We start from the raw sequence: 26,575 nt of genomic DNA on the forward strand, positions 1-26,575 counted from the left end.
GTCGTCCATTTCCACTCGGAACTCTGCCTCTTGCTTCGGAATACTGAGGCAAGTATAGACCCCTAACCAGGCGCGTTGCAGTTCACACCCTCTATTCCATATCCCTAAAGGGCCACCAGACACTGCCGTAGTTATGGCATTTGATTAATCGCGCAGCTAGTCCTTATTTCCTGCTCAAATGACTTGTCCTTTTGGCTGAACACCAAACCACTGTGAAGCGGCCGCTTGTCTCTCTGAATTGACGCCAGTTTCCAGTTTGCCTTCTTACCTCTTAATATTCCACAGAAAGGGGCAGAAAATAGATAGCTGGATGTTCAGTAAGCACATTTTTAATCATACGATCAAAAACATGACAAGGCGTTGTGATCAGTTCCTCATTTATACAATTAGATGATAAGTTACCTTAATCTTTTACATACTGATGTGTTTAGTTATAGTGAATGGTTAGCATAATCCAAATTACATACAGGTAAATGCAGCTAATGTACAGGTAACCAGTAAGAATAACTAGCATAATCCAGGGGATGATACCTGCATTTGTCTGAGGATGTGCTACTCAGGGAAAATATCAATCCAAAGGTCGCTGGAGAAGTGGAAAAGATGTCAACCGCACTATGTTGTCCACTAGAAGCTGCTTTGGCATTTTGGTTCACTTTACAACCCTCATGGGCAAAGCCAAGTGCTGCAATGTTCTTACAGTTTTAACTATGCTCCCACAAAATATTCAACCCCATGTATCTGAACGTTACATTGGAGAATGCAGCTAAGCTGATGTGAGTTGCCTTTCATAGTTTGCCCTTTCAACCCATTTAATGAACCACAGGGTTCAATACAAACAGAGTCATATATCACTGCCTGTATCCTGGGAAATTCTCCCAACCTCACTTCTGTAACTTCTGCTAGCCAGCAGTCCGAACTGGATAAAAATTCGGATATTCAGCTGCTGGTTTATTTGTTCAGAACTATTTCGAAGGATGCTATACCTGAGGGTAGGAGGGAATGTTTATTGTTAGCAGGTTGGGACTGGAGAGCGCACCCCACAGTGGCAAATGCATAAATCCTGTGTATAGGGACCAAGTCAATTTGTGTGAAGATTTCCTTCATTTCATGGTTCTGCAGGATGCTCATCTTAGATGTATATCCAGTTTTGCTATAAGTATTGACAATGGAAATCTTAAAAACCCATTCAAGTCACCTGTACACCCACAAATGCAGTGAAACTCTGGACTCACCTGTGTTAGTACAACCGGATATTGCCGATGTATGAATGCTGAGTGGCCTATCCCTTCATTCAATGGAGCAATGGGCAGGTAGAATGAATGGTTTACATCCTCCAGTTCCTAGCCTCGGGATGATATTGGGGGAGGGCAGGTCACCTGGCCAACTCTTAGCCTTTCTCTCATCAAATTCCCTCCTCTCCCCACCCATACTACCCCAAGAAGACATTGGCTCTTCCTGGGGTATGGGATTCAGTGCAATGGCAACTGGAACTCTGGTACCACAGCCAAGTGTCACATGTGACTCTGGATAGGTGGGCTGGTTCGATCAACAGCTGAGCACAAGTCTCTTCTCACTCAATATCCTTGTTGCAGAAGGAGGCACTGAGCGGTGAACGGGAGACGGAGATTTTTCTCCCCAACAATGGATTACTGAGGTCAGGGTTAGACCCAGCTGAGATCGGCAGGCTGGGCACAGATTGGTGGTCGAACCCGAGGCCTTTTGTGGGCTGTGTGGTTCAGTGACTCACCAGTGGGTGGAGTGAGTTGAGTTCACCTGGTTCCTCTGAAATGCAAGAGCAGGCTGCGCATTTCTTTTTCCATCATTGTTTCTTTTGTGTTTCCATATTTCATCAGCTCCACTGGCGTGGATTGTAGATCAATGCACAGTCCTTGCATTGTGCACTCACAGCCCTCTGTAAGTGTAACTCACCAAATTATTTCCCTCTCCCTATATCCAGAGGTCTCACATTCCTTTAGTACCCTAAGCCCTATTGAAACTTTAATTATCCCCTGAAAACTCATTGCCTTTAGTACTTCAATTTCTAATGAAAGCCCATCCCTCTAGTACCCTAACTCTCCCGTTGAAGTCCATATCCATACACTCCCATCAGAGCCAATCCTTTCAGGATATTAACTTTCCCATCAGAGCTGATGCTTTCATCTTTCCCTTTGGGAAATTAACTCTCCCAGAATGGTTAGCTGTTATTTTTTGCCTGACAAATTATTTCAAATGTTTTTTGCTTTTTATGAACATTTTTCATTGAAAACTGCTTTTTATTAATTTTCACCTAACCCTTTTATCCCTCCTAGTTTGATTTAGACTTGGTGCCCTTTATTTATCCTATTTTATATCTCTCATTGAACTGGCCTCTTAGACCTTCTCTGTAGACTGTGATAATTGACCTCCCCTGACCAGACCGGATCATCCCCATTGCAGATTGGCTCTGCAAACATGTTTCACAACTTGTGAAATTCAACTGAGTTAACTTGGAAAGAAAAATTGCAGAAGAGCAGTTTGCTACAATCCTGATTTCTAGGTTCCAGGAACACTGTCCTTTCATCTGGAGGCCCTCTGGGTGGTGCTGCTACCGAGCCTGGAGCCTGAGGCCTCAAGGCCTGCAGTTGGGAGGAGACAGAGGGTGAGAGAGTGCCACCTGCCAAAACTAAGAAGACTGTTGTGCTGTTCTGCTGCTTTTTCTTACAGAGAAAGAGGCAGCAAGTCCAGGAGGGAAGATTTAACATCTGCTGGACGTGGAGAAACTGTACAATAAAAAACAATCTAGATGGTCCCCCATTAAACATGTTGTTTGTAATGAGGAGTTTTTTCCGTTGGTTCACATGGGGCACTATGGGATTCAACACACGATCGCAACCAAGTGACACACCACAGCCAACTATGTCCCCCTCCATGGAATAATGAGAGAAAATGGAACAGCCGCCCACAGTCTCTTTGGGCAACTGGGAGGATGTTGAATGGAAAGAACAGTTGGAAACAAATAAGAAATGAACACTGTTGATAAATTGAAACATGAGCTTCTGTTGCAGGTGAACAGACCCCTTGAGGTCCCGACCTGCCCTTACATTATGCTGTCCTCTACACTATCTTTAGCTATGGATGTTTCTCCTTCGCACTCAGTGGATTACGTTCTCCCCTTCCCATTGCAGCATTATAACTTTAAGAATCATGAGTCAATGATGTTCGGGACTCCAGTTCCCAAATGCATCATTTCTTGAAGCAGAGGTTCTCAATCTTGGCTTTTTTCCCTGAGATTCCTCTTTCTTCGAAACATTCAGGTCCTATTCAACGCCCTGGTGCCATTTTCTAAGAGTCAGTATTCTATTACCCCAGGATGACAAGAGATTAATACTCCTGATTTCAGGAAATTGGGAAAATAATTCAGACAGTTCCTCAGCCTGCCTTCAGTTCTAGAGGTATCCTATATGTGAAGTAAGAAATTGCTTAAAGGGTTGCACACCCCTGTAGCAATCAGGAGCAGACACAGAAATGTATTCCACTTGAAGTGACAGAGCCTCGTACAGCCAGAGGCGAAGCGTTATGCTGGCACACAGGGTGTTTAAAGCCCTACCAACTGATGGAAGCTGATTAGTGGAGCTATTGTAGCTGCTCTGGCCCATCACATGTCCAGAAGCACAAGCAGCTCTGATAGATTCAAACATCTCTGCTGAGGTGCCCCATGATATTCTCTCTTTGGTTCTGCAATGCTGTCAGGCCCTCTTGTGCTTTGACAGACCAATTTCCTCAGATACCCATTCCTCATGATAAGCTCAGTTCCCCACCACCGTTCCCCAGTTTGGGAATCTTGGCTGGAATGGAATGGATGATTAGCTAGTGGTCAGGGGTGTTTTGCTGATAGGCATTGTAACCATTGTGCTCTAAACAGCTCTCACGCAGCTAGCACCAGTTCCTTTCAGATGGTATCTCCTATGCCAACTGGTGCCATCCAACAAGTCGCCTGTGAGAAGAGATGCTGGTATCTCTGTTGGAGGTTTTGCCCCTTTAAGGCGCTTGTTCCTTCCCCCATCTAGTTATTGTTATACAGATTGCTCAGAAACAGTCTTTCAATACCCCTTATAATTAAAGGTGCTCAAGGACAACCCAGGGTGGCCATTCCCCTTTCACTGAGGGAATGAGTCAGTTCAACACATAATATTCCTGCACAGTGTCACAGCCAACCTTTAGCCCCACTTGCCAAGTGCTGTCTTGGTATCTTATCAGCTCTGAGTAAAAGCCACCCCCTTAAATGAAGACAATGTAATAGAACAGTTCTCACCAACATTCATTTCTTAATTCTTATAAAACCAAAATTCAGCCTAGTTGCTGTATAGGAAAGTACAGAGTGCAATAGCCAAGAGATTAAGGCATGCCTAAAGATGTATTCATGGAAGTGAGATAAGCGGGATTAAGTAAAGGTAGTCTCTGGTGTCTCACTACGGGCATGCTGCATATGTGGGTCACTCGGGCAATCGGGCATCAGTCTTTTAGACTCCTTGTTTCCCTTTGACAGTAGACAAGAAGTGGATTTTAAATTGGAGATTTCATGCAGCTTTTAAGAACCATGCACGTTGTAAGGAGCCTCTTCAGCAATGAGCAGAGTTTATTTCACGCAGGGCGGAAGAGTTGGTGGACTATGGGCAGCACAAGAACGCTGGTGACTTTCCTGCTGTGTCTGATCCATGGGAAATCATCGTGAAAGTGGGAATATTGTGATCAATATAAAAGCTGTCCTTTACAGCTCACCACTAAAGTCTGTGTGAAAGCTCTGACTAAGGATTTCTTCCTTCCCAAATGATATCACTGATGGGGTGAGTAGGTGTGTGTTATAGAGCAAAACCCTTCTTTTTAATTGGGTTTGGGGTAGGGGTGGGGGTAGCGGGGAATGGCTTTGGAATGTAGCAAAGCCAAATGCCCCCAGGAGAAAATGTGTCTGTGAAGCACGCGGCAACGCAATTTCCCAAACCTGTGGCTCACTCCAGAACAGGAAAAGCCACTCTGTTGCTGACCTCAACACGAGGAGAAAATCTACAACCCACCAAATTGGTTCTGTCAGTTGTGTAATCTGATTCATATTGTAAAAAAACCTCATACTGTGCTGTGCAGAAATGATCCTAAATATGATTCTCACCCCAGCATCTCATCTGACTTATTGGGAGAAGTGGCAACTTTGAAGAGTTAGACAGGTCAGTTTAAAGGAAAGAACTTGCCAGGTTAAAATAAATCAAAGGCAGAGTGGAGGTGGCTGCTTAAGGAATGAGCACATGCTGGATTCTCTAGTCTATACTGCCTCCATCAGTGACCTCTTCCTTTGTTTTTCTCTGCCTTGTACTGTAGCTGTTTATTCTGGAGTCAGAATGGTCAAAACCACTTGCCCAGGGCTCTCCCCCTCCAGGGTCAAACCACAATTCCCCGCTCCCCAACCCCCTTGAGCCCCACTTGCGGTGGATCAAAATATACTTTCAAACTAGCCTTCCCTCGACCTCTGCACTCCACCATATCCAAGGTCAAAGCCCACCTTGTCATCTAGGGTCAAACTCCACTCCCTGAAAGGGTCAGATACTTCATTTAATCAGACCCACTTGTCCAATGTAATTAATCAGAAGATTACAGTTAATCTGAGATTGCTTAAGGTGCAAAAAGAATTGTAGGGATCTCAAACTTAATTACTGAAGGACATGCTTTAGTTATTGGTTGAGCGCAAAGGCAACTCCTCAATTTATTTAGCTATGATCCTTGGGGCGAGAGATAGGACCACTCCTCACTGACCATCTGCACAGACATCCGCCCAGAATTTAGCAGGGTGTTCCTTGAGAGAACTGTTGGGAGGCACGCAGAACACCTCATGAGAAGGTGGTTAGACACAGGGCATTACGCTCCCGATAACAGGTACAATCGAAGTAAAGGAGGTGGATTTAGCCTGCATTCAGCTGTTGAATGAATTTCTTGTGATATGTAAACTCAACATGCCTCATTTTCCTCTCTCTATTTGGCCAAGCGCCTCTGAATTCGACAGGCGGCTTTGAAGCAACCTGTAACAGCAGCAAGAGGAGGGGATGGAAGCTAGAGTTAGATATGGGATGGGTATGTGCAGCAAACACAGGTTTGATATCAATGGGCTTTCATAGTCAATGCTAAAACTTCACAGGGGGCTCCATGTACTGTATACCCTTACTTAATAGGAATTTGTTTAATTTTTTTGTATGTACAGGGAGCAGGGGTACAGCTCACAGTTGAGCCCAGGTCCAGCGAAAATGTCATGTATCCACGCGAAAGCTGTCAAACTCCTACTCCAGGTAAATGTCTTCTGTTGGACAAGCATACTCCAGGTGCTCCTGATAGTATTCCTGAAACGCTTGGCTGTAAAGCAGAAAAAAATGGGACTTTAGTGAGCATACTGTACGTTGTCTAGTTGTTTCTCCCACCATGCCCCCACCCCAAGAAATTGCTGGTTCCTACAAGGCACATGTTTCCACAATCACTGCCAGCCAATTGCTATCTCAGCTGCAGTGTCTTTGATAATGGAGCCATTATGAAGGAGCTACGCTCCAAAAGCTCGTGATTCCAAATAAGCCTGTTGAACTTTAACCTGGTGTTGAAACACTTCTTACTGTGCCCACCCCAGTCCAACGCCGGCATCTCTACATCTCTGTTAATGGAGCCATTGCTAGTCATTTTCACTCCTTTACTTTTCCTAAATCTCATCTGAAATGAATGAATTGTATTACATTTCAGTGTAAAATTTGAACAAGGTTCCAGCATCTTCTTGTCTAAAACAATCTCCTTCCCACTTAACACATCCCTAGCCTTGATCTCTGTTTACGTAGCTGTTCACTGAGGCTTAATGGGTTAAATTGTAAGGACAGGTCACAGAGAAACTATTTCCTTTCGTGGGCGAATCGAGAACTATGAAATGAAATGAAAATCGCTTATTGTCACAAGTAGGCTTCAGTGAAGTTATTGTGGAAAGCCCCTAGTCGCCACATTCCGGCGCCTGTTCGGGGAGGCTGTTGCGGGAATTGAAATGTGCTGCTGGCCTGCCTTGGTCTGCTTTCAAAGCCAGCGATGTAGCCCTGTGCTAAACAGCCCCTGCATAGGGGGTAGAATCTTAAAATGGGAGCGAGGTCATTTAGGAGTGAAATCAGGAAGCTCATTTCACAAAAAGACTACTGGAAATCTGGAACTTACTCCCCCAATGACTGGGGATGCTAAGGGATTATTGAAACTGTCAAAAAGATCAATAGATTTTGTTGGATATGAAAATCTAAGGACAAGGATCAAAAGGCAACTACATGGAATTGGAGCACAGATCACTGATGGTCTAAGGGATGGGGGCGGCACCGTAGCACAGTGGTTAGCACTGTTGCTTCACAGCGCCAGGGTTCCAGGTTCAATTCCCGGCTTGGATCACTGTCTGTGCGGAGTCTGCACATTCTCCCCGTGTCTGCGTGGGTTTCCTCCGGGTGCTCCAGTTTTCTCCCATAGGTCCCAAAAGACGTGCTTGTTAGGTGAATTGGACATTCTGAATTCTCCCTCAGTGTACCTGAACAGGTGCCGGAATGTGGCGACCAGGGGATTTTCACAGTAACTTAATTGCAGTGTTAATGTAAGCCTACTTGTGACAATAATAAAGATGATTATTATTTAAAAGAAGGGCTGAATGGCATATTACTGCTCCTATATTTATCACTCCAGAGGGCATTATGAAAGGTCGATTTCCTTCTTTGCTATGTCCCGAGGATGCACAGAATCAGTCTTCGGGAGAATTCATAATGTCCAACCATTCACTCTTCATATATCCATTGGATGCCATAGTGGAGAGATACCTTGAGACATCTAACTCAAGCCTGAGTCAAACCACCAGATATATGGGGATCCTGGAGCAGCTCGAAGCCCCTTCAGGTGAGACCCTGTTTCTTGACATGCTTCCGTTAGTCATCCACGACCATATCTGTGGGCTTTTAATCAGGTGACTGAGGTACATCACTGGAATGCGTTTGGATATTACACCAGCACAAGAAGATGCCGGAACCTTGTTCAAATTTTACACTGAAATGTATTACAATTCCATCATTTCATCACTGGGGTCCAGAAGATAGTCTTACGGTTTGAGAGGGGAAGAGATGGCGAATGTTACAACATAGTTTTCAAAGTCAGAGTATTTTCTGCCTCAGTCATTCCCACACCTGTCTTGGTGTTAGTAGTTGGCACCTACCCGATACACTCAGCCACACGGCGCATTGATTCCTCAGATACGAACACGTGGCAGGCAAAGCGGTTCACCAGAGGGTGCTTGGTGATGAAGCCAAAGTAGCTGAAAGAGACATGACACAGTTAAAGGAGACACGGAGCAGTAGTCCACTTATTGGGATCAGTGTGAGTGATCCTATTAAAGAGAAGACTCCACAGGGGTCCTTGTAAAGGAGGCAAATCCTAGAAACCTCAATTTTAGCCACGTTTTCCCAGAAGATAAGGCCAGGTATCCAGGCCCGGTTTTACTCTTCATTCAAGGGTCAAGGTTCATTGAACTAGGGTCAAGTGCAAACTGATGTCCTATCACACCCACTGGGCAAGTTAGGTTCTAACAAGGCTAAAGATCAGAGTATAACAGGGCAGTTCTGCTGAAGGGGGCATCTTATGTCAGGATGTAACAGACAAAGAACCAACAAATAAAAATGGAAAAGTGTAACCAGTGGCTGTATTATGTTCAGAGATTTGTGTGGAGAGATGGATATTCAAAACTTTACATTGATCACAACATTCATCCCTCAACTAATGTCATTTATCGAATTGCTGTTTGTGGAGCCAGCAGTGTGGTGAACCACTGTAATAGGAGATGTAAGGTAGGACCTGCACTACAGGTTCACCGGTAGCTCCTGCCGGCTGGCTCCACCCACGGACAACTGGATAAATATGCATGACCTCCAGTGCCCTGCCATTTCGCCAGCTGCAGCAGGAGGCCACGCATCTGACTGTAATAAATTGATGCACGATCAATTGCACAAGGACTAAAGTTGGGTACAACTGTGGCTTTATTACAGTCAGATGAGTGGCCTCCTGCTGCAGCCGGCGAAATGGCAGGGCACTGGAGGTCATGCATATTTATACAGTTCTCCGTGGGCGGAGCCAGCCGGCAGGAGCTACCGGCGAACCTGTAGTGCAGGCCCTACCTTACATCTCCTATTACAGTGGTTCACCACAAGGTGAACTGGCTGCCATATTTCCTACATACAACAGCGACTACACTTCGCAAGTACTTCATTGACTGTAAAGCACATTGAGACATCCTGAGGTTGTGAAGGTGCTGTACAAATGTAAGTTCTTCCTTTAACAATGAGTTGACAAATGTGCACAATCAGAGGAGGAGTGTATAAAGGATGTTGTCCAATCCCCTCTAACTATATATTCTGAATTCATTCCCAGAACCCAACTCCGAACTCATTCAAAGTTGATTAACAATCTGGGATGATACAGGAAACACTTGCAAAGGTAATGAGCCAAATTTGGATTGAAAGTGAATGATTATCTGATGAGAGTGCAGTGGCCATGAGAAAGAGCAGACTTCCAGAAACAGAGCTAAGTGTGAGTTAAATGGGGAGAGATCAAGTTGAAAACAGATGGCTGATGTGGGAGGCAGTGGCATAGTGGTATTGTCGCTGGACTAGTAATCCAGAGATATGAGGTAGTGTTCTGGGGACCCCGGGTTCGAAGCCCACCATGGCAGATAGTGAAATCTGAATTCAATAAAAATATGGAATTAAATGTCTAACGTTGACTATGTTGTTGATTGCTGTAAAAATCCATCTGGTTCACTAATGTCCTCTAGGGAAGGAAATCTGCCATCCTTCCCTGGTCTAGTCTACATGTGACTCCAGATCCATAGCAATGTGGTTGACTGCGCTCTGTCTGAGAGCAATTAAGGGTGGGGCAATAAATGCTGGCCTGGCCAGCAACGCCCACCTCCCTTGAATGATTTTTTTAAAAAGTGAGCACAGCTGTAAAATTAGACTACTGGATATCAGACTGATAAATCAGAATTCCTACAGCTGTCACAAAGATGTCACAAAGCCATGAATGATTTGAGGTCACGGAGAAGATGGGGCTTTTGTTATCTGGAAAACTTTTGGCAAATAATAACATTTTTTACTTTAATATAGCACCTGAAGCCATCGAATTGCTTAGTTAACGTTTCTGTCACATGCACTCATGGTTAATTGAAGAAACACAGCTGTCATTCTGCAGATGTCACAATACTGCTGGAAAGCCCTGGGAGTGGGGTTAAAACACACAACCTTCAGACTCACAGGTGAGGGTGCTCGCAACTGAGCCCAATTTGATGGCAATAGCTAAGAGGCTGAGAAAAATGAGAAAGCACTGTTCAATGACAACAGGATTAGCAGGTGTAACATCAACAGTTAATGCATGGTCTTTGACCCTTACTGTGGTGTTCTTTGTGTTTCTTATTTCAGGATGGTTGGCTTGGTGTTCACAAAGACCACAGAATAGCTTTTAACTTAAACAAAGCTCTGATTTTATTTACACTACTAAATTGGGATTCGCCACTTAGTCCTTAAGAATACAGAACTGATCAATAACATCTAACTACACTCATCTACTGCTAATCTCACGACTGGTATAACTATAATCTAACCTTACTCACACTATCTGCTCTAATGACCTTCACTAGCTATCTCCTGCATACACTCCTCCCCTAAGGTCTCGGATCACTGCCTTATATGGTTGTATCTGCAGCTCCCTCTAATGGCTACTCTTGACACTGCATTAATCCTTGTAATGCTGATAGTTATGATAATACCACACTTACCAGCTGTTTTTGAGGTGACATCCACAGAATGAGATGTTCTTCATCTGGAAAAAATGGCTGCACCTTTCAGTCTAGGAGAAAAAAAAAGACCACAGGTTAAACAGGGCCATGGCTGACCTCCTTGCTCATACCTGTCACAGGGAAACATTCGACCATTTCACCCAACACCTACTAAATGAGTTGGCAATTCACGGAGTGCAATGGAGCAAAGAGGAACATGTGCCTGACACTTGGTATGGGGGGGGGGGGGGCGGGGGAAGATTTTACCCTCTTGCAACTGTTGTTGCTAAGGGGGTGGGGGAAGAGGAGAAATACTCCACATTTATCTTAAAGCTGCTGTTTTCAATTAACCATTTGTTCATTATGTCATGGAAACAGACAGATGTAAGCCATCCGGAGGTGACAAAAGTCTCCTGATCCTTTTCAGCTTCTCCTGTCCTGAAGGCACTGACTATCACCGGGGTATTGAATTCCTGTAGTAACTCAGCCATTTGATCTATGAGTCCAGTTAATGCATGTCTGCAGACTATTCTAACATGGAATCATCAGGTTGGGTACAGCATGGGTTCGATATAATGTTCCCTCTATACCAAATCATCAAACATCCGCAAGGGAGGTACTGGAGACCTGTCTCTAGACCTGCACATAGAGTAGACAAATCAACCCATAGACTAAACAGACCGGTCCATAGACTTAAAGAGAAATGTACCCTAGGACAGTCAACAGATGTGTGCACAGGCAGTGGATGGACAGATTCAATAGACAGGTAGAACCTAGATGAATAGATCAAAAGACTAGTGAATCAATAGGAGATGTACAGATGCACTTACCTTATCCTCTGGTCCATACTCGTTCAAACTCATGGTCAGCTTAACCCCTTGAATGCTGACTTCCAACTCGCAACTAGCAGGTGGACGCAGATGAACCGTCAACTTTCTTGTTGTAGCAATCTATGAGAGGGTGACATTGAAAATTAATATTAGACTTGGGAATTAGTCTGCACAACATTCGATTTTGGTGCTACTATTTATGGATCAAAATGTTGCAGCTCCATCCCTGGCCTGTGCCAAGTTGAGCTCAATCAAGTCAATCACTGCATTGCTATACTGAGCCTACGCATTTCCGGATTAAGGAGGACATTAAAATCTGTCTTGGTGCCAGCTCCTATTGTAGGGACTATCTTGTTTTTCCTGAGGTGAATCCCCATTATCTTTGTGGTCAGTCTCTCTCTGCCTCACCCCTTTGTCCCCTACCTTCCCTGGAGGTCACCCCATTTATTCCCAGATTCCATTTTCAATTTACAGTAGATTGCAGCATATTAAATTGCCCCAGGGTATAAAATGATGCCATGGCAGAGTGGCACAGTCGTTAGCACTGCTGCCTAACGGCACCGAGGACCCAGGTTCGATCACGGCCCCGGGTCACTGCCCATGTGGAATTTGCACATTCTCCCCGTGTCTGCGTGGGTCTCACTTCCAAACCTAAAAGATGTGCAGGGTAGGTGAATTGGCCACGTTAAATTGCCTCTTAATTGGCAAAGAAAATTGTGTACTCTAAATATATATTTTTTAATTAAATAACCCCATTTTTCCAGCTCCAAAAATCATATTTTTGCATATACATAGCGCATAAGTCACCCGGTCTCATCCTTTTCAGGCACAAGGTGTTATAGTCATACTAGTACCAGCCTCAATTTTTCACCTGACAAATACATGTTTAACTTATTGGTACTTTATAACTGGGTTCAAGGGATCAAGAAAGTGATGGGGGCTTTTTTGCCAAGATGCGTGGGAGTTTAAGACATGCCCAAACAGACCAGAACCACCACCCCATCTCCGTTTGGCAAACAGAGAAAATAATTTACTCTCCCAACAAAAATGATGGCTGAAGTTAGTTTCAAGTAAAAGTTGTAACATTTGCTAACGCGCCAAATAACTGTGCTGCAGTGAGGGAATTCAGTGTTTGTGGAAAAACTGGCACGAGAATGGAAGGAGGAGGAGGCGATGCCCAGGACCAAATGCACCAACAGAACAGTGTCCAGCCCCTGGTCTGGTCTGGAGAAGTATGTATCGGAATGGATCCTCGAAAAACGTCAGAACGGTTACACTATTACCAGAAATGGAATACGTATAAACACAATTAAGTGGACTAAGTGAGACCAGCAAAGATTTCAGAGCAACAGCTGGTTGGTGAAGCCGTTTTCTGGAAGAAAACCATCCAGTGTTGCTTCAGAAGGTCAAGGTTACTTACAGACTATCAAAAGTATCAATAGCCCCTTTCCAGCATTCTGCCACAACAGCAACCTGGATGAAACACTCCTGAAATGAGTTATGCCCGGAACTGAACTGTGGAGTGAAAAGGCTCAAAAAAGGTTCTAGTGAAAAACCACAGGACATGAGAAGACACAATTCACGGTAGTACTAGCCGCATGGCCAATGGACTGAAATTCATAATTTACAAAGCATAAAACCATGCTGAAAATCTCTGCAGGTGATTTTGTGCATGCCCCTGATAATGGTTGAATGGATGAGGACAGAGTGAAGCTATGGGCATGATTCAGAGACGCCTTTGGGGCCGGCGCGGATTCGGGTGCAACGGATGAATCACACGAGGACCCAGGTTGGGCTCCATACTGGGCGCCGAGCCAATCGCGAATCACCTGACTCACTCCCTCGCTGGGCGAGATCCAGGTCTGCATATTTAAATGAGCCTAGTGCCTCATGTAAGTATCCAGACGTCTGACTCACCCGGCGCCCAGGATTCAACGGCCGCACCTGGAAGACCTCACCAGGATGCAGTTTAATACTGGTCCACACAAACATGAGCCAGGTATAATAGCACCTTCAGGGGGGGCTCGCAGGCTATTGGAGACCCCCGAGTGGTCAGGGATAGGGCAGGGTGGTACCCTGGCACTCCCCCAGCACTGCCAGCCCAGCACCCTCGAAGTGGCATTCTGGCAGTGCCAGGGGTTGGACCCGGGGTGGTGGGGGTTTGCCAGTTTGAGGGGGATTGTGGGAGGATTCCCAGGGGCCATGCCAAGGTTGAGTGGGTGAGTAGGGGGGGGTCAATAAAGCTGGAGAGGGGCTGAAAGGGGAGGGGGGTGGGGGAAACGATTGGGGATGACGTTCAAAATGGCACCCAAACAGTGAACATCTGCGCAATCAGCTCATCAGCAGGAAATCATTTTAAGTGCGGCCTCGGCAGAGAGAAACTACCCGAGGCCAAAAACGCCAAAGTGTCGTGGAAAAGCAGAGTGATGCTTGGTGCTAGAGCTGCGGAAAAACAACCCACTAAACGCGCCCGACTGTGAACTTCATTTTAAGTCTGCACCCTCTGCTCAATTATGTGTGGAATTAACAACCCTGTTGCCTACACAAAGAACACAATCTAATAGTTGTGGGGCATGTTCAGATCCCATATAACTGATGAGCTCAAAAGGTGCCTGTAAAGAAGTAACACCCAAATTGTAGTTCGTGAGTAGGTCCATCATTCAACCTTTGTATTTGTGCCTCAACAACTATTTAAGGATCATGTTCAAGTAGAATGGAATAGGTGGATGGTTGACGGAGAACAAATCTCCAGCGTGGGGAAATGCATGCTGCCCTTCTGGATATTTTGTGTGGTTTTGTCATCAAAACCCGGGGTGATATTAATGCACGAAGTGTCATAAGATTGTTCAAAACTGTGGAATATCGAATTCAATGGATGGAGATGAAGGTGATTTGCTGTGGCGGGATGATCATAAAACCAAAACCGCCACATCTGATCCAGAGTGGGATCCTTATAGTGATGCCATTGCCAAAGTGACTCAGGATAAATTTGATGAACTCTTTGCACTGGACATTGAAGACAATAAAGTCTGATTTTAAGATACTTTGATTGAGGTTAAAGGCACCTTTGTGAGAATTAGTTCATTAAATAAACTGTGCCAAATTAATTTAATCTAATTACCAGTATATATTTTTTTATATATTATATATTTTTTTATTGCATTGTAAAATGGTGTCGATGCACACCAGCGGTTCACACTTTAATCTTGGTGTATACTTTCACCTCTATTCTCAGAAGGACTTTTGCCAGCTTCAAAAGTAGACCAAAAAGTCACCACAATCTAAGGTATCCACCAGACAGCACTTTCCCAAATCCACAAGCCCAGGTAATTGAGACAGGACTAGTGGCTAACAGTATTAGATAGTCACCAAGAGGTCAAACAGGGAATTCAGACGAAACCTCTGTGTGAAAAGGGGTGAGAATGTGGTCCTAGCCACCACAGGGAGTGAAGTGAATAATATAAATGGATTTCTAGGGGAACTGAACAAGTATATGGAGGAGAAGAGAATAAAGGGTTACAGTGACAGATTTAGATGAGGAAAGATGGGATGAGGCTCGAATGAAGGGTAAACACCAGCATGGAGGGGCTGGGCCGGATAGCTGTTTTCCTGTGCTTCATATTCTATGCAATCCGATGTAAAGATTAACTAACAAGGAGGGAATGAAACGGTTTGATCAGGAGGTGAGGCTATCAGGAAAACAAAGCTTGGAAGCCACTGTTCTACAGGAGTTTGATGCCATGTAACTGCTTCACCTTAATGTGTTAGTGTTGCTCCCGTTCTTATGTTTGATCAGCACAATGTGTTCACCTTTCACATCCTCTCCCATCACTCTTCGTGACTGCGGTACGCTTACCTTCTGCATTGCAGCGCACAGGATGTCATTACCCTGGTGATATGGGACTTCCACTGATCCCAGGAACTGCACATCAAACCTCTCCACCCAGACACTGTTCTTCTTTATCCCTGCATCAATAGACAACAGAAGAGGCATTAGAAACCGAGCTCGGGTCATTTGAGACCAAAGTCTGCCCGTTACAAAGCAGCTTCCGAGTTTAGTCAATAGGACAATAGCTTCAATTGGCTGGAATATTTAACCTACCATTTTGAGCACTGCTGGCCCATGGCATGGTTCAAGTCAATGAAAACACTCAAAGATTAGGGAGGGAAGGGCCTCGAAATTGATTTGCAGAAGAAATCCCTGCAAATTTACACCAAATTTTAGACCAAATTATTACAAAAGAATTAGGCTGCCTGCTTCTTAAATGTTATGTAACGGAAACCAGGACATCTCAAAGGGGCCACCCAGTGGCAAATGTGTGGAATGCAGTCAGGAATGAGAAACTGCTGTACCGCTGCCCACTGGCGGGACTTGCTGAGTGGTGTTGGACTCACTGATCACTATGCTGTCTTGCTATGTAACAGGAGGCGCATGAGGCATTGCAAAACACTTTCCAATTTGAATGTATAATGCAAATTTGGGAAGTGTTGTGCACTCTTGAGGGTGGGATGGTTTCTGAACTCAGAAGGTCACTCATCACAGTGGAAAGTGGGAGCCATTGCAATGGGTTCAGTGGGGCCAGCATTTACCCAATTTAAATGCAGTCCCTGTACAGTTCGAGCCTTGCGCCAAGGTAGTAATGGAGACTTCACTGGATGCTGGTCTTTAAAGAGGCTGCTCACACAGAAGGATAAGTAGATGTGTCGCGGGGTAATAGGCAAGTGAGTGGAGGGATGTGTGTGGATGGAGAAAGGTCAAAACAACAATGGGCTGTGCACAAATCTAAAGGGCAGCTGGGCAGCCTGTTAATCTCCTTATAGTGGCTTTGTTCATCTTGTACTACTTCTAACTTATTATATATCGCAAATGTAGAGCGACCACAGCATTGTGTCTCAAAATACATTGTAAACCCTACGGGCGGACTTTGTTGATGGGAAAATCCATTTTAAAAGAGTCAACATTTACCTGCAGTATCTTGTAATGCTTGTAGGTGGCTCTGCCATTGCCATCTATAATGGCCAAAGGCCTACCACGCAGCAATAGAGAAAATCCAAGTTCTCTAGCTGTTAAAAGCCAACCTCTGTCCGAGTACAGCACCACTGGAAATTCACCATGTGGCAGGGTAGATAAATTAATGACATAAATAAGTCCCTCGGTGGTATCGGGATCCAGGCTTTTTATACTTCCTGACTTACACAGGTGCCCCTGGACTTGGTTCCTGAACGTTCTCTGGAAAATACTATCCACCTTCCTGATCATGCATTAAGTTTTTACACTGCAGTACTGCAGAGTTTCAATCCTCAGTTATCTCTCTTCTGAATCACAGACACTGTTCATTGCACTGCCCCCATAGCCCTACCCACCCCGAGCCCCCAACTCAACAGACCCGAGTGCCCTCTGAATTTTGACCCCAATCTTATTTTGGACCTACCTAGAAATTCCTTGGCTCGGTTGACCACTTCATGGGCGTAGTATGCCGGGAAGATGCCGCGCTCCCCTGTGCGCATGTTGTAGCCTCGGTACCAGTAGTCATCTTCCTCCTCTTCGACGTACAATGGGTCATCAACGTCCAACTCCAGTTCATCATGGTGCCGAGGTATGAACCTTCAGAGAACCAGAAACACTTCTGTTACATCAGGAAAGGAATAGACCGAGTGAGCAAGTGGAACCTGAAGTTTGAGCTCCAGAATTAGTTTGTTAACATGGGTTCAGTGCGCAGAGCAATGTCGGATAAACTTTAATTGAACACAGCTGGAGTATGGTGCATGTGAAGGAAAAATGGGCAGCCTGCATTCCATGAATGTCTTTCAAATAATTTAAGGGTCGACTTAATCCATTTAATGTTCAAAGTGTCTAGTACGTGGGGTACATCAACCAAAGGCAGCAGTGTTGAACTTCATGTCAAAACCAATAGGGCACAAGTCAGAGAAAATTGTGATTAAACTGACCAATGCGCTGGTCAGACTGCACTTAAGAGTACAGTGCTCATCAGGCAAATGTGAATTCGAATCCCACCATGTCCATTTCATACTTCGAATTCAGTTTTAAATATCGGGTCTCAGGGAACGTGGAGATAATAGAATCCAACTGGTTCACTAATTCCCTTTCGGGAAGGAAACCTGCTTTCTTTACCTCGTCTGACCTATAGGCCCCACAGCAATGTGGCTAACTCTCACCTGACCTCTGAAGTGGCCGGACAAGTTACTCAGTTGTATCAAAATGCTACAATCACAGACTGTAGAGGTTTAAAACGGCCCAGTAACACCTTCTCAAGATAACTAATGGATGGTAATAAATACAAGCCTGGTTATTGACGCACACCTCCTGGTCACCGAGATGGGAGGGACGCATTCAAATGCTGCAGGTGCAGAGAAGATCCAAGAGCTGATGTCTGGTTTCAGAGAAACTGAGTTAAGAGGAAAGATTGGAGAAATTTAGGGTCTTTACCCAGGGAAGAAGGTAGCTGTGAGTGGACTTTCTCAGGCTGTGTGCCACTAAACAGTGCAGAAAATCTAAATCCATAAAATATTTTGAGTTAACCCATGATAGTTGGATGAGGGAGCACATGGTGCCAAACTGTGGGCTGATATAGGAAGTTCTGCACAGAGAGTGTGGTCAACACATAAATTAGTTCCCAGGTAGAACAATGGACGGAAACATCTCTGGAATAATTTGAGATATAGTTGAATGTTGTGCTGGTCATAAGTACTCTGAGACTATTTTGATGGCTGGATTATGATGGGCTTGAACAGACCTATCCTGTGACTCCTATATTGAAAAATCTGCAACTCCAACAAAGAGTTTGGATAGGCTAAAAACTTATTGTATTTGAAGGCTTAGGAATTCTTAGAAAGGCAGGGGTTTCTGCGCTTTGCAACACTGAGGCTAATGTAATCGGCAGGAGGTAGAAGCGGAACCTCTTGGTTCCTTTATTCTCAACAACACTGATGTGGAAAAGGAAGCTAAGGGAGCTGAATAACCGCATGTATCAAACACACCTCCGGTTTCTGGTCAAAATACTGGCTTGCATCTGTTACCGTGGACGCATAAATGATAAGAGCTCTTCTTTGTCACACACCCTGGGTTGATAAGAAATGTTAAGTGATCGGAAGAACTTGCTCACAAGCTCTGGGCAATCTAGTTCTGTCTCAGTGATTCCCCTACTCTGTCTGTAGTAAGGTTACAGTGATGCTGGGAGACAGGGGTCTTGCTCAGGTTCTAGCCCCAGCTTAAGCCTTGAGATACCATCCTTACCGGAATACCGCTCGATGAGTCTGCTCCCGTTCCTCACCATTTATTGTGCACGAGTAAAGGCCAAAAGATTCTGTACCTATTCAGGAGAGAGAGGGAGATAGCACATGATCACTCTGCCAGCAGATGTCCCAGCACTTCCCAATAACCTCAACACTCACCCCATTGTAACCCCAGAAACCCTATCCACGTCACAATATCCACTTTTTGCCGGAACTCGTCACCTCACCACAATACCAACACCCAGACTCACTGCGACACCCAGCCCTCAATTCAACAAGAGCTTCCCCAACCCATTACCGCAATATTAACCCACCCCTTCCCTCACCTCAACATAGAATCACAGAATTTACAGTGCAGAAGGAGGCCATTCAGCCCATTGGGCCTGCACCAGCCCTTGGAAAGAGCACCCTACTTAAGCCCCACACCTCCACCCTGCCCCCCATAGCCCAGTAACCCCACCTAACCTTTTGGACACTAAGGGACAATTTAATATGGTCAATTCACCTAACCTGCACATCTTTGGACTGTGGGGGGGGGGGGGGGGGGGGGAACTCGGGGGGTGGGGGGGGGGGACCTGGGGGAACCCCCATACCCCCGCAGGCTTTATCTCAATATCACCACATCCCCAACAATAAAACATCTTAAATCTCTCAACTCTGGTTACTGACTATTCTGCTACAGGAAACAGTTTTTCTTTATTTACTCTATCAAAACAGATGATGGTTTTGAACACCTCTATCAAATTTCCTCCTTATCTTTCCTGATGTAAGAAGAACAACCCCAGCCTTTCCATTCACTCCACAGAGTTGTAGACCCTCATCTTTTTATTATTGGCTACTGCCTTATACTATACACAGCCCAGTAACTACCAGATTATCCTATGTGCTATAGGTCTCTCTCCTCCTCTTTTTCAGAAGGTTTTTTCCAATGACGCGGAGGAGATATGCACACAATCACAATCCACAAAACTGTTCTAGAAGCCTGAAATCCTCAGTACTGACATTACACAAATGAGTAGAAAACCTGTAGCTGAATAACCCGTATGGCATATGTAGAATGTAACTAATTCATGTTACACAGACTATCAATATGGACCCACTATTAGCATACGGTTCACAATGGATATGCCACACAGTACATGCTGAGATTTATAATGAGATGGCAAGCTTACTGGAAGATCGAGAAGTGCTGTTGACAAAAACATTGAGGAATTTCTTGGAAAACTGTGTGTCGGCTTCAGGCGATGAATCCTCTGACGAGTTCTCAATGTCATGTCTCCCTGTGCAGTCCCCAAACTCATTGTCCATTTCCAGATCGCAGTTGTCACACAGCGTTGAGATGTCACAGTCATCACTCAAGATGGAGGTGCAGCGCTTCAAACTGACGAGTTCCAAAGTGGTGTTCTCGTCTACCACCAAGGTATACTTAATGGAGTCATAGGCCAGGGACTGGTCCAGCTGCTTGCTGGCCGCCCTGTGTAATGGGGACAGTTCCTTCAGATTGAAAGGTCCATTTGACGGGTCACTAAAGGATATGGGTATTTTGGGGCTTGCATTAAACAACGGAGAAGGCGGGCTGGAACATCTACTGGTGCAGTCAGTCGTTTCACTGACTGGCTTTGAATTCATTTGCACCTCCAAGGCTAACGCTCTAGAATATTTATTCAATTTAGTTAACTTATCTTCTAAAGTACATGCAGCTTCCAGATCTTCACTGAAACTTGGAGAGCCCATGTCATCAACTGGATTTATCCCTTGAAGGGATTTCACCGACTCCTCATATTTGAAGCTTAGAGTGGAGTTTGGAATTATGGTAGCTATATCATCCTGTTCATACATGCAATTGTCCTTAAAATCCATATTGACCTCAGTCTCTGCTTCACAGGAGCTAACTCTCCCTGGGAAAAATGATACATTACGGTCTTTTGTTGTGACTCTATCATTAGATGGATTACCAAAAGCCAAGTAGAGGGTGGCCGGTTTATTCGTAGGAACTGGCTCAAACTCAGGTTCCTTGAATCTTGTCTCTTTTCCTTTTACCTCACCTTTGGAGAACATTAAGTCACCAAAATCGTCATTGCTATCCATTGTCTCGATGTCTGATTCAGGATGGGAAAGATCTGCATGTTCAGAGCCCTCCTGGGCTGAGTCAATTTGGTAGCCTGAAGTGTGCATTAGCTTACTGGTACTGACTGGTTCGACCTCAATGTCAGAGCATGAAGAAATGGTCTCACTGAATGAGTTAGTCTGCAGCCAGCACTCATCTTTGACATTGTGGGAGCCTTGTGAAATCATTGTGTTGATCATGTTACTGAGGAGCCAAGGAGAGTCAGAACTTTCACTCAGATCAGGGTCCGAATCATGATCAGAACACGAAGATTCAGAATCATTACTCAGTTCATCATCACTGTTCTCTTCAGAATTTTCCTGTGTTTGCAATTTAGGGCTTGGAGCTCGGGACAGTGCTCGATTTGGTATAATATCAAGATATGTTGGCCTGGTGGTACCTTCATTCTTACTGTCTGGTTTGAGCTCTGGAGCTTGTGGTGAAGTAATATGGTCTTTAGTTAGGTCAGGATCTTGCAAAGACCCAGCAATAACCTCAGGAAATTGGTCTGTTATTAACTCGGAGTCCAAGAGTCTGGCAGAAGCAGCTGACTTGGTTTTGTCCACCGCACATACAAACCTCCCCGTATACCCACGGTCAAGGTCCCATTCAGCAACTGGCTCCAAAGAATTGACATTGGCACTGTTTGCTGTCTTTACCAAGTATAATCGATCTTTAATGTTGGAAGTACAGATTTCTCCTTCCCAGTCAATCTCAGGATCAGAGTTGGGTGAACTTGCTTCCTCAATTGAATTGGTTAGGTGTGATGATCGGCCACTGCTGCTCTCGCTGGTGAGGTCTAACTCTGTCTCCGAGATGGAAGAAATCATGTTACATGCAGCACTCTTTTCACATGTAAGTCTCTCTTCCAGTTCTTCCAGTTCTGAGTCAGAACCAGAGGAAACACCATCCTCATTTCGGTATGACTGCATGAATTTCCTGGTGCTTTTACTGGTGAGATCCGCTACAATGCCTGGGTCAGAGGAAGGAGATACTGTATTGCTATTGGAACTAGATGGTTGCGCATAGTCAACAGTAGTCTCGTGGATGTTGTGATCATGGTCCAACCCTGAGCTGGGAGTTGAAGAACTCACTGCAGTGGTTTGCTCAAGAACAGATGGTATAAAATCTGCTGGCTGTGTGTGTGGTCTGTGCATCCTGCTCGTAACTCCAAACTCTAGCTCTAGCTCTGCATCGGACACAGGAGTACAGGAACCATTGCTAAGGTTGGATGATGATAAGCATTTGCTCGTAACAGCAAAGGTCTGATCAGCCTCAATTTCCGTATTCATCCCGAGCTCAGAGGCAAGTGTGTACATTTCACTGGATCGATTACCAGAACAAGAATGTCCCTTGGAGCTACTGCTAGTCAAGTCCTGTTCCAGCTCTGTGTCTGAGCTTTGTGATGTGACATTGTTTGCTGTGTTAGGTGGCTGTGCATTGCCATCATGATCATCTTCCATCTCTGGGAAAGAGCTTGTTGACTTTCTATGAAAACCAAAAGACCCTGTCGGAGAGAGACAGTGTTTAGCGAGTTCTTTGTTTGCATGCAATGATGGACATGGCAATGATGGCGATACAATATTCATATTATGATCCTCTATGAGTTGGTCAGCCTTGCTGTTACCGTATTCCAGCGTATCCCGCCGATTCCCTTCAAAATCGTACAGTAGCGGTTTCAGAGGTGACTGGGTTGATGCAGTCTCCATGTGTTTCAATTGCGATCCAGTGTCGTGTGGACCAGCATTCGGGGCGGGCATGCACCATCCAGCTGGGTGCACACTATCCTGGACACACTGATGTGGAGGAGTTAAGTGACCTGCAATGACAAATTAACTTTGTTAAAAGAAAGAAATCCCTTTCATAAAATGTCTTTAACCACCATGCGATGTCCTAAAATATTTCACAGCCACTGAAATATTTCTTGAAATGCAGTCGGCCACTGTTGAAAAGTAGGAAAGGCAAGGTCCCTCTCGGGGCAACGAGATGAATAACCAGATTATTTGCATTAGTACTGGTGGTTGAGGGATATATTTGGCCAGGAGATGGGGAGAACTCCCCCCCCGCCCCCCCCCCCCCCCCCCCCCCACTTCTTCCAATAGTGTCAAGGGATTTTTTTTTTCCGCATCTGATGGAATAGAATTCTTGTCATATGGAATAGAATGTGTCATCTGAAAGCCGCCACCTGACTGTGCAGCTCACCCTCAGTACTGCACAGGTGTGTCAGTCTAGTTGTGAACTCAAGTCGCTGGAGTGGGATCCACGGCCTTCTGACTCTGGTGTTTCCACTGAGCTAAACCTGACACCCAAAAGAGAAAAGATACTTCAAGGATGAAAGATCAGAAAATTTTGAAAGTTTAGCTGAATTAAATACTTTGAAATGAAGTGGTAATGTTACCCTGTCAAGCACAGTAATTATTTTGCAGAAATAAGGGGCGGGATTCTCCGCAATCGGCGCGATGTCCACCGACCGGCGCCAAAAACGGCGCGAATCAGACCGGCATCGCGCCGCCCCAAAGGTGCGGAATCCTCCGCCCCTTGAGCGGCCGAGCCCTAACCTAAAGGGGCTAGGCCTGCGCCGGACTGATTTCCGCCCCGCCAGCTGGCGGGAAAGGCCTTTGGTGCCCCGCCAGCTGCCGCGGAAATGACATTGCCGGGCGGCGCATGCGCGGGAGCGTCAGCGGCCGCTCACGGCATCCCCGCGCATGCGCAGTGGAGGGAGTCTCTTCTGCCTCCGCCATGGTGGAGACCGTGGTGAAGGCGGAAGGAAAAGAGTGCCCCCACGGCACAGGCCCGCCCGTGGATCGGTGGGCCCCGATCGCGGGCCAGGCCACCGTGGCCCCCCCCCCCGGGGCCAGATCGCCCCGCACCCCCCCCCCCAGGACCCCAGAGCCCGACCGCGCTGCCTTGTCCCGCCGTTCAAAAGGTGGTTTAATCCACGCCGGCGGGACAGGCATTCTAGCAGCGGGACTTCGGCCCATCCGCCGGAGAATCGCCGGGGGGGGGGGCCCGCCAACCGGCGCGGCCCAATTCCCGCCCCCGCCGAATATCCGGTGCCGGAGAATTCGGCAACCGGCGGGGGCGGGATTCACGCCAGCCCCCGGCGATTCTCCGACCCGGTGGGGGGTCGGAGAATCGCGCCCCATGATCCCACCAATAGATCCTTTTAGTTTGTTGCTTTGGTTGATGGAGGAATGTTGGCCAAGAAACCAGGAAATCTTTCTGCAATACTTCCGAACAAAGAACTTAGGAGCAGGAGTAGGCAATTCAGCCCTTCAAGCCTGCTCTGCCATTTGCTAAGACACAGGCATACCTTTGTGAATTTGATCATTTTTGCCCTCAGTTTCTATTTGAAAAGTTGGCTCAACTAAATCTGATTTATATCCCCATGACTCTATTAGGGCTTATCTACAGAACCACTGAACATACGGAAAGATTTGTTAATAGCTGTAAAAGAGTTTTGGAACTACAGGGCCTTAATGATGAGTTTCATTATTCAAAGATAAACTGCGGTAGAGATTTTGTAAAATAAAAACTGAGAATGCTGAAAAAACTCAACAGATCTGACAGCATCTGTGGAGAGAAAAACAGAGCTAACATTTTGAGTCCGGATGACTTCTTCAGAATCTTCTCCTGTTCTGAAGAAGAGACACACTGACTCAAAACATTAGCCCAATTTCTCCCTCCACAGATGCTGCCTGACCTGCGGAGTTTTTTCTTCCAGCATTTTCTGTTTTCGTCTCAGATTTCTAGCATTTGCAGTATTTTGCTTTTATGATGACAAAATAATGTAAGTGCCAGAGAAGGGGAGTAGTTTCCACGATGTGTCCCAATTTCTTTTCAGATCAGGTAGGAGGCAGTCCTCGATTTCGTTCTTGGAGACAATGTGGGCAAGTAGATAATGGAGGATAGGGGAGCCTTTAGGAAATTGTAACTAAGTAGAACATCTCTGCTCAGAATAGGACAGAGGGAGCAGGTAACCACAATCCCAGCATTGGGGAATCTCTGGAGGCCATAATGGGAGATAAAACTCGCACACATATGGAAAGACATAGGTTAATTGAGGATAGGTTGCATGGGTTTGTTAAATGTTAATTGTGCAGACAAATGTAGTTCATAGTCCCTCTTCTCATTCTTCCTCCCAAAATCTATCACCACACTTCTCTGCCTTAAATTTTATCTGTCGCATTTCTGGCTATTTTGCCACTCCTTCAGTCTGTTACTGCCCCCCTGACTATTTACTACATTCCCAATTTTGTATCATCTGCAAACTTTGCAATTATGTCATTTATGTCCCAGTTCAGGTCACTAATACATATCAAAAAGAGCACTGGTCCTAATACCAGCCCCTGTTAATACCGGCCCTGCAAATAACATTCTGTACTTCCCTCCAGTCTGAAAAAGAACCATTCTTCGCTACCCTCTGCTTTCCATCCCTTAGCCAAATTTGTATCCAATACTGTCACTGCCCCATTAACCTCGTGAGTTTTAATTTGGCAAACAAATTAATTCTATGGTACTTTGTCAATGACTTTTTAAGGTCCATGTACATATCAACCCTTTCAATTACATGATTCAAAGAACTCAATCAAGATTGTCAAATGCACTTTCACTTTCAGTCTGTGCTGGATTACATTTATTAACCCATACTTTTCCATATATCGATTAATTATTGTCACTAAACATTTCGCCAATGACTCTGGCTTTGGGCTGACTGGCATATCTCTCTTGTGTTTTCAGGAGAGGGGTGTAACATTTGCAATCTTTGCAACAGCCCCAATTCCTTCACTTATGTCTTCAGCTGATTCAAAGTGAGGTCTCGGAAGTGTATGAAAATAAATATTGAAACTTGTTGCCGCCAGTCCCTGACAGCCTTCTTAAAATATTTGTCTGGTTGGTGCAACACTGCACAGCAGAATGTGGGTTTGTGCCAGTGGTCTACTAATGATCTCAACTGTGCCATACAGCAAAATCACCAGGCGATGATGAGGTATTGCAGGTAGTGAAAGAGAAACTGCGTGACTTTCGGAGACTAAAGACATCAACAAAATGAGGAAAAAGTTACATCTTATTGCAGCTGATCATTGAGCTTCAAGGACAAGTTCTGTGTTCACTTTTATTGCCAAAGTGATGAAAAGGGGGCAGTTAATAACCAATAACCTTTTCTGATGTACATGACTCCTTCAGACAATGTGCGAAAATGGGGATACTCTCCCAGTCACTCGCCTCCCACCGATGGCCATCCTGGGAGGAAAACAGTTTTAAAAAAGGGTCTGTACTCACCACTGGAGGAATGGAGCAGTGACTCCTGCCAACTAGCTTTCCTGGGAGAGAAACTGGCATTGTTATTGAGAGAATCCTGAAAAAGAACAGGAAGAAGTGTAAAAAATGCAGCAGCTCCAAACTACCTAAAAACACACCTGTATAAGGTGCCAGTGACTATCTGGCACCTGGCCCAAGGTAACTCCACATGCCTCACGGTGACCAGGGGCAGGCTTTTGATCATTATGGCACCACCGAGTGCACTGTCTTCAATAGGGATGAGAG

The 26,575-nt window shown here is 45.3% G+C and overlaps 1 protein-coding gene across 3 annotated transcripts in view; it reads right to left on the reverse strand.

The window, feature by feature from the left end:
* Positions 1-313: 313 nt before the first annotated feature.
* mapk8ip2 (mitogen-activated protein kinase 8 interacting protein 2) overlaps positions 314-26,575 on the reverse strand; it is an 81,589-nt gene continuing 55,327 nt past the window's right edge. For 2 of the 3 annotated variants that reach the window (XM_072471226.1, XM_072471225.1), the window contains 9 exons: positions 26,312-26,387; positions 20,094-22,847; positions 18,923-18,998; positions 17,100-17,272; positions 15,524-15,633; positions 11,668-11,787; positions 10,838-10,908; positions 8,228-8,326; positions 314-6,372 (listed from right to left, as the gene is read on the reverse strand). In XM_072471226.1, coding sequence (XP_072327327.1) covers positions 6,300-6,372; positions 8,228-8,326; positions 10,838-10,908; positions 11,668-11,787; positions 15,524-15,633; positions 17,100-17,272; positions 18,923-18,998; positions 20,094-22,847; positions 26,312-26,387 — 3,552 coding nt within the window. In that variant the 3' untranslated portion in view covers positions 314-6,299. The remainder of the gene's footprint in view (positions 6,373-8,227; positions 8,327-10,837; positions 10,909-11,667; positions 11,788-15,523; positions 15,634-17,099; positions 17,273-18,922; positions 18,999-20,093; positions 22,848-26,311; positions 26,388-26,575) is intronic. The other variant, XM_072471227.1, reaches the window with a different exon arrangement.

This window comes from Scyliorhinus torazame, chromosome 13 (assembly GCF_047496885.1).
Source record: "Scyliorhinus torazame isolate Kashiwa2021f chromosome 13, sScyTor2.1, whole genome shotgun sequence".
Lineage (NCBI taxonomy): Eukaryota > Metazoa > Chordata > Chondrichthyes > Carcharhiniformes > Scyliorhinidae > Scyliorhinus > Scyliorhinus torazame.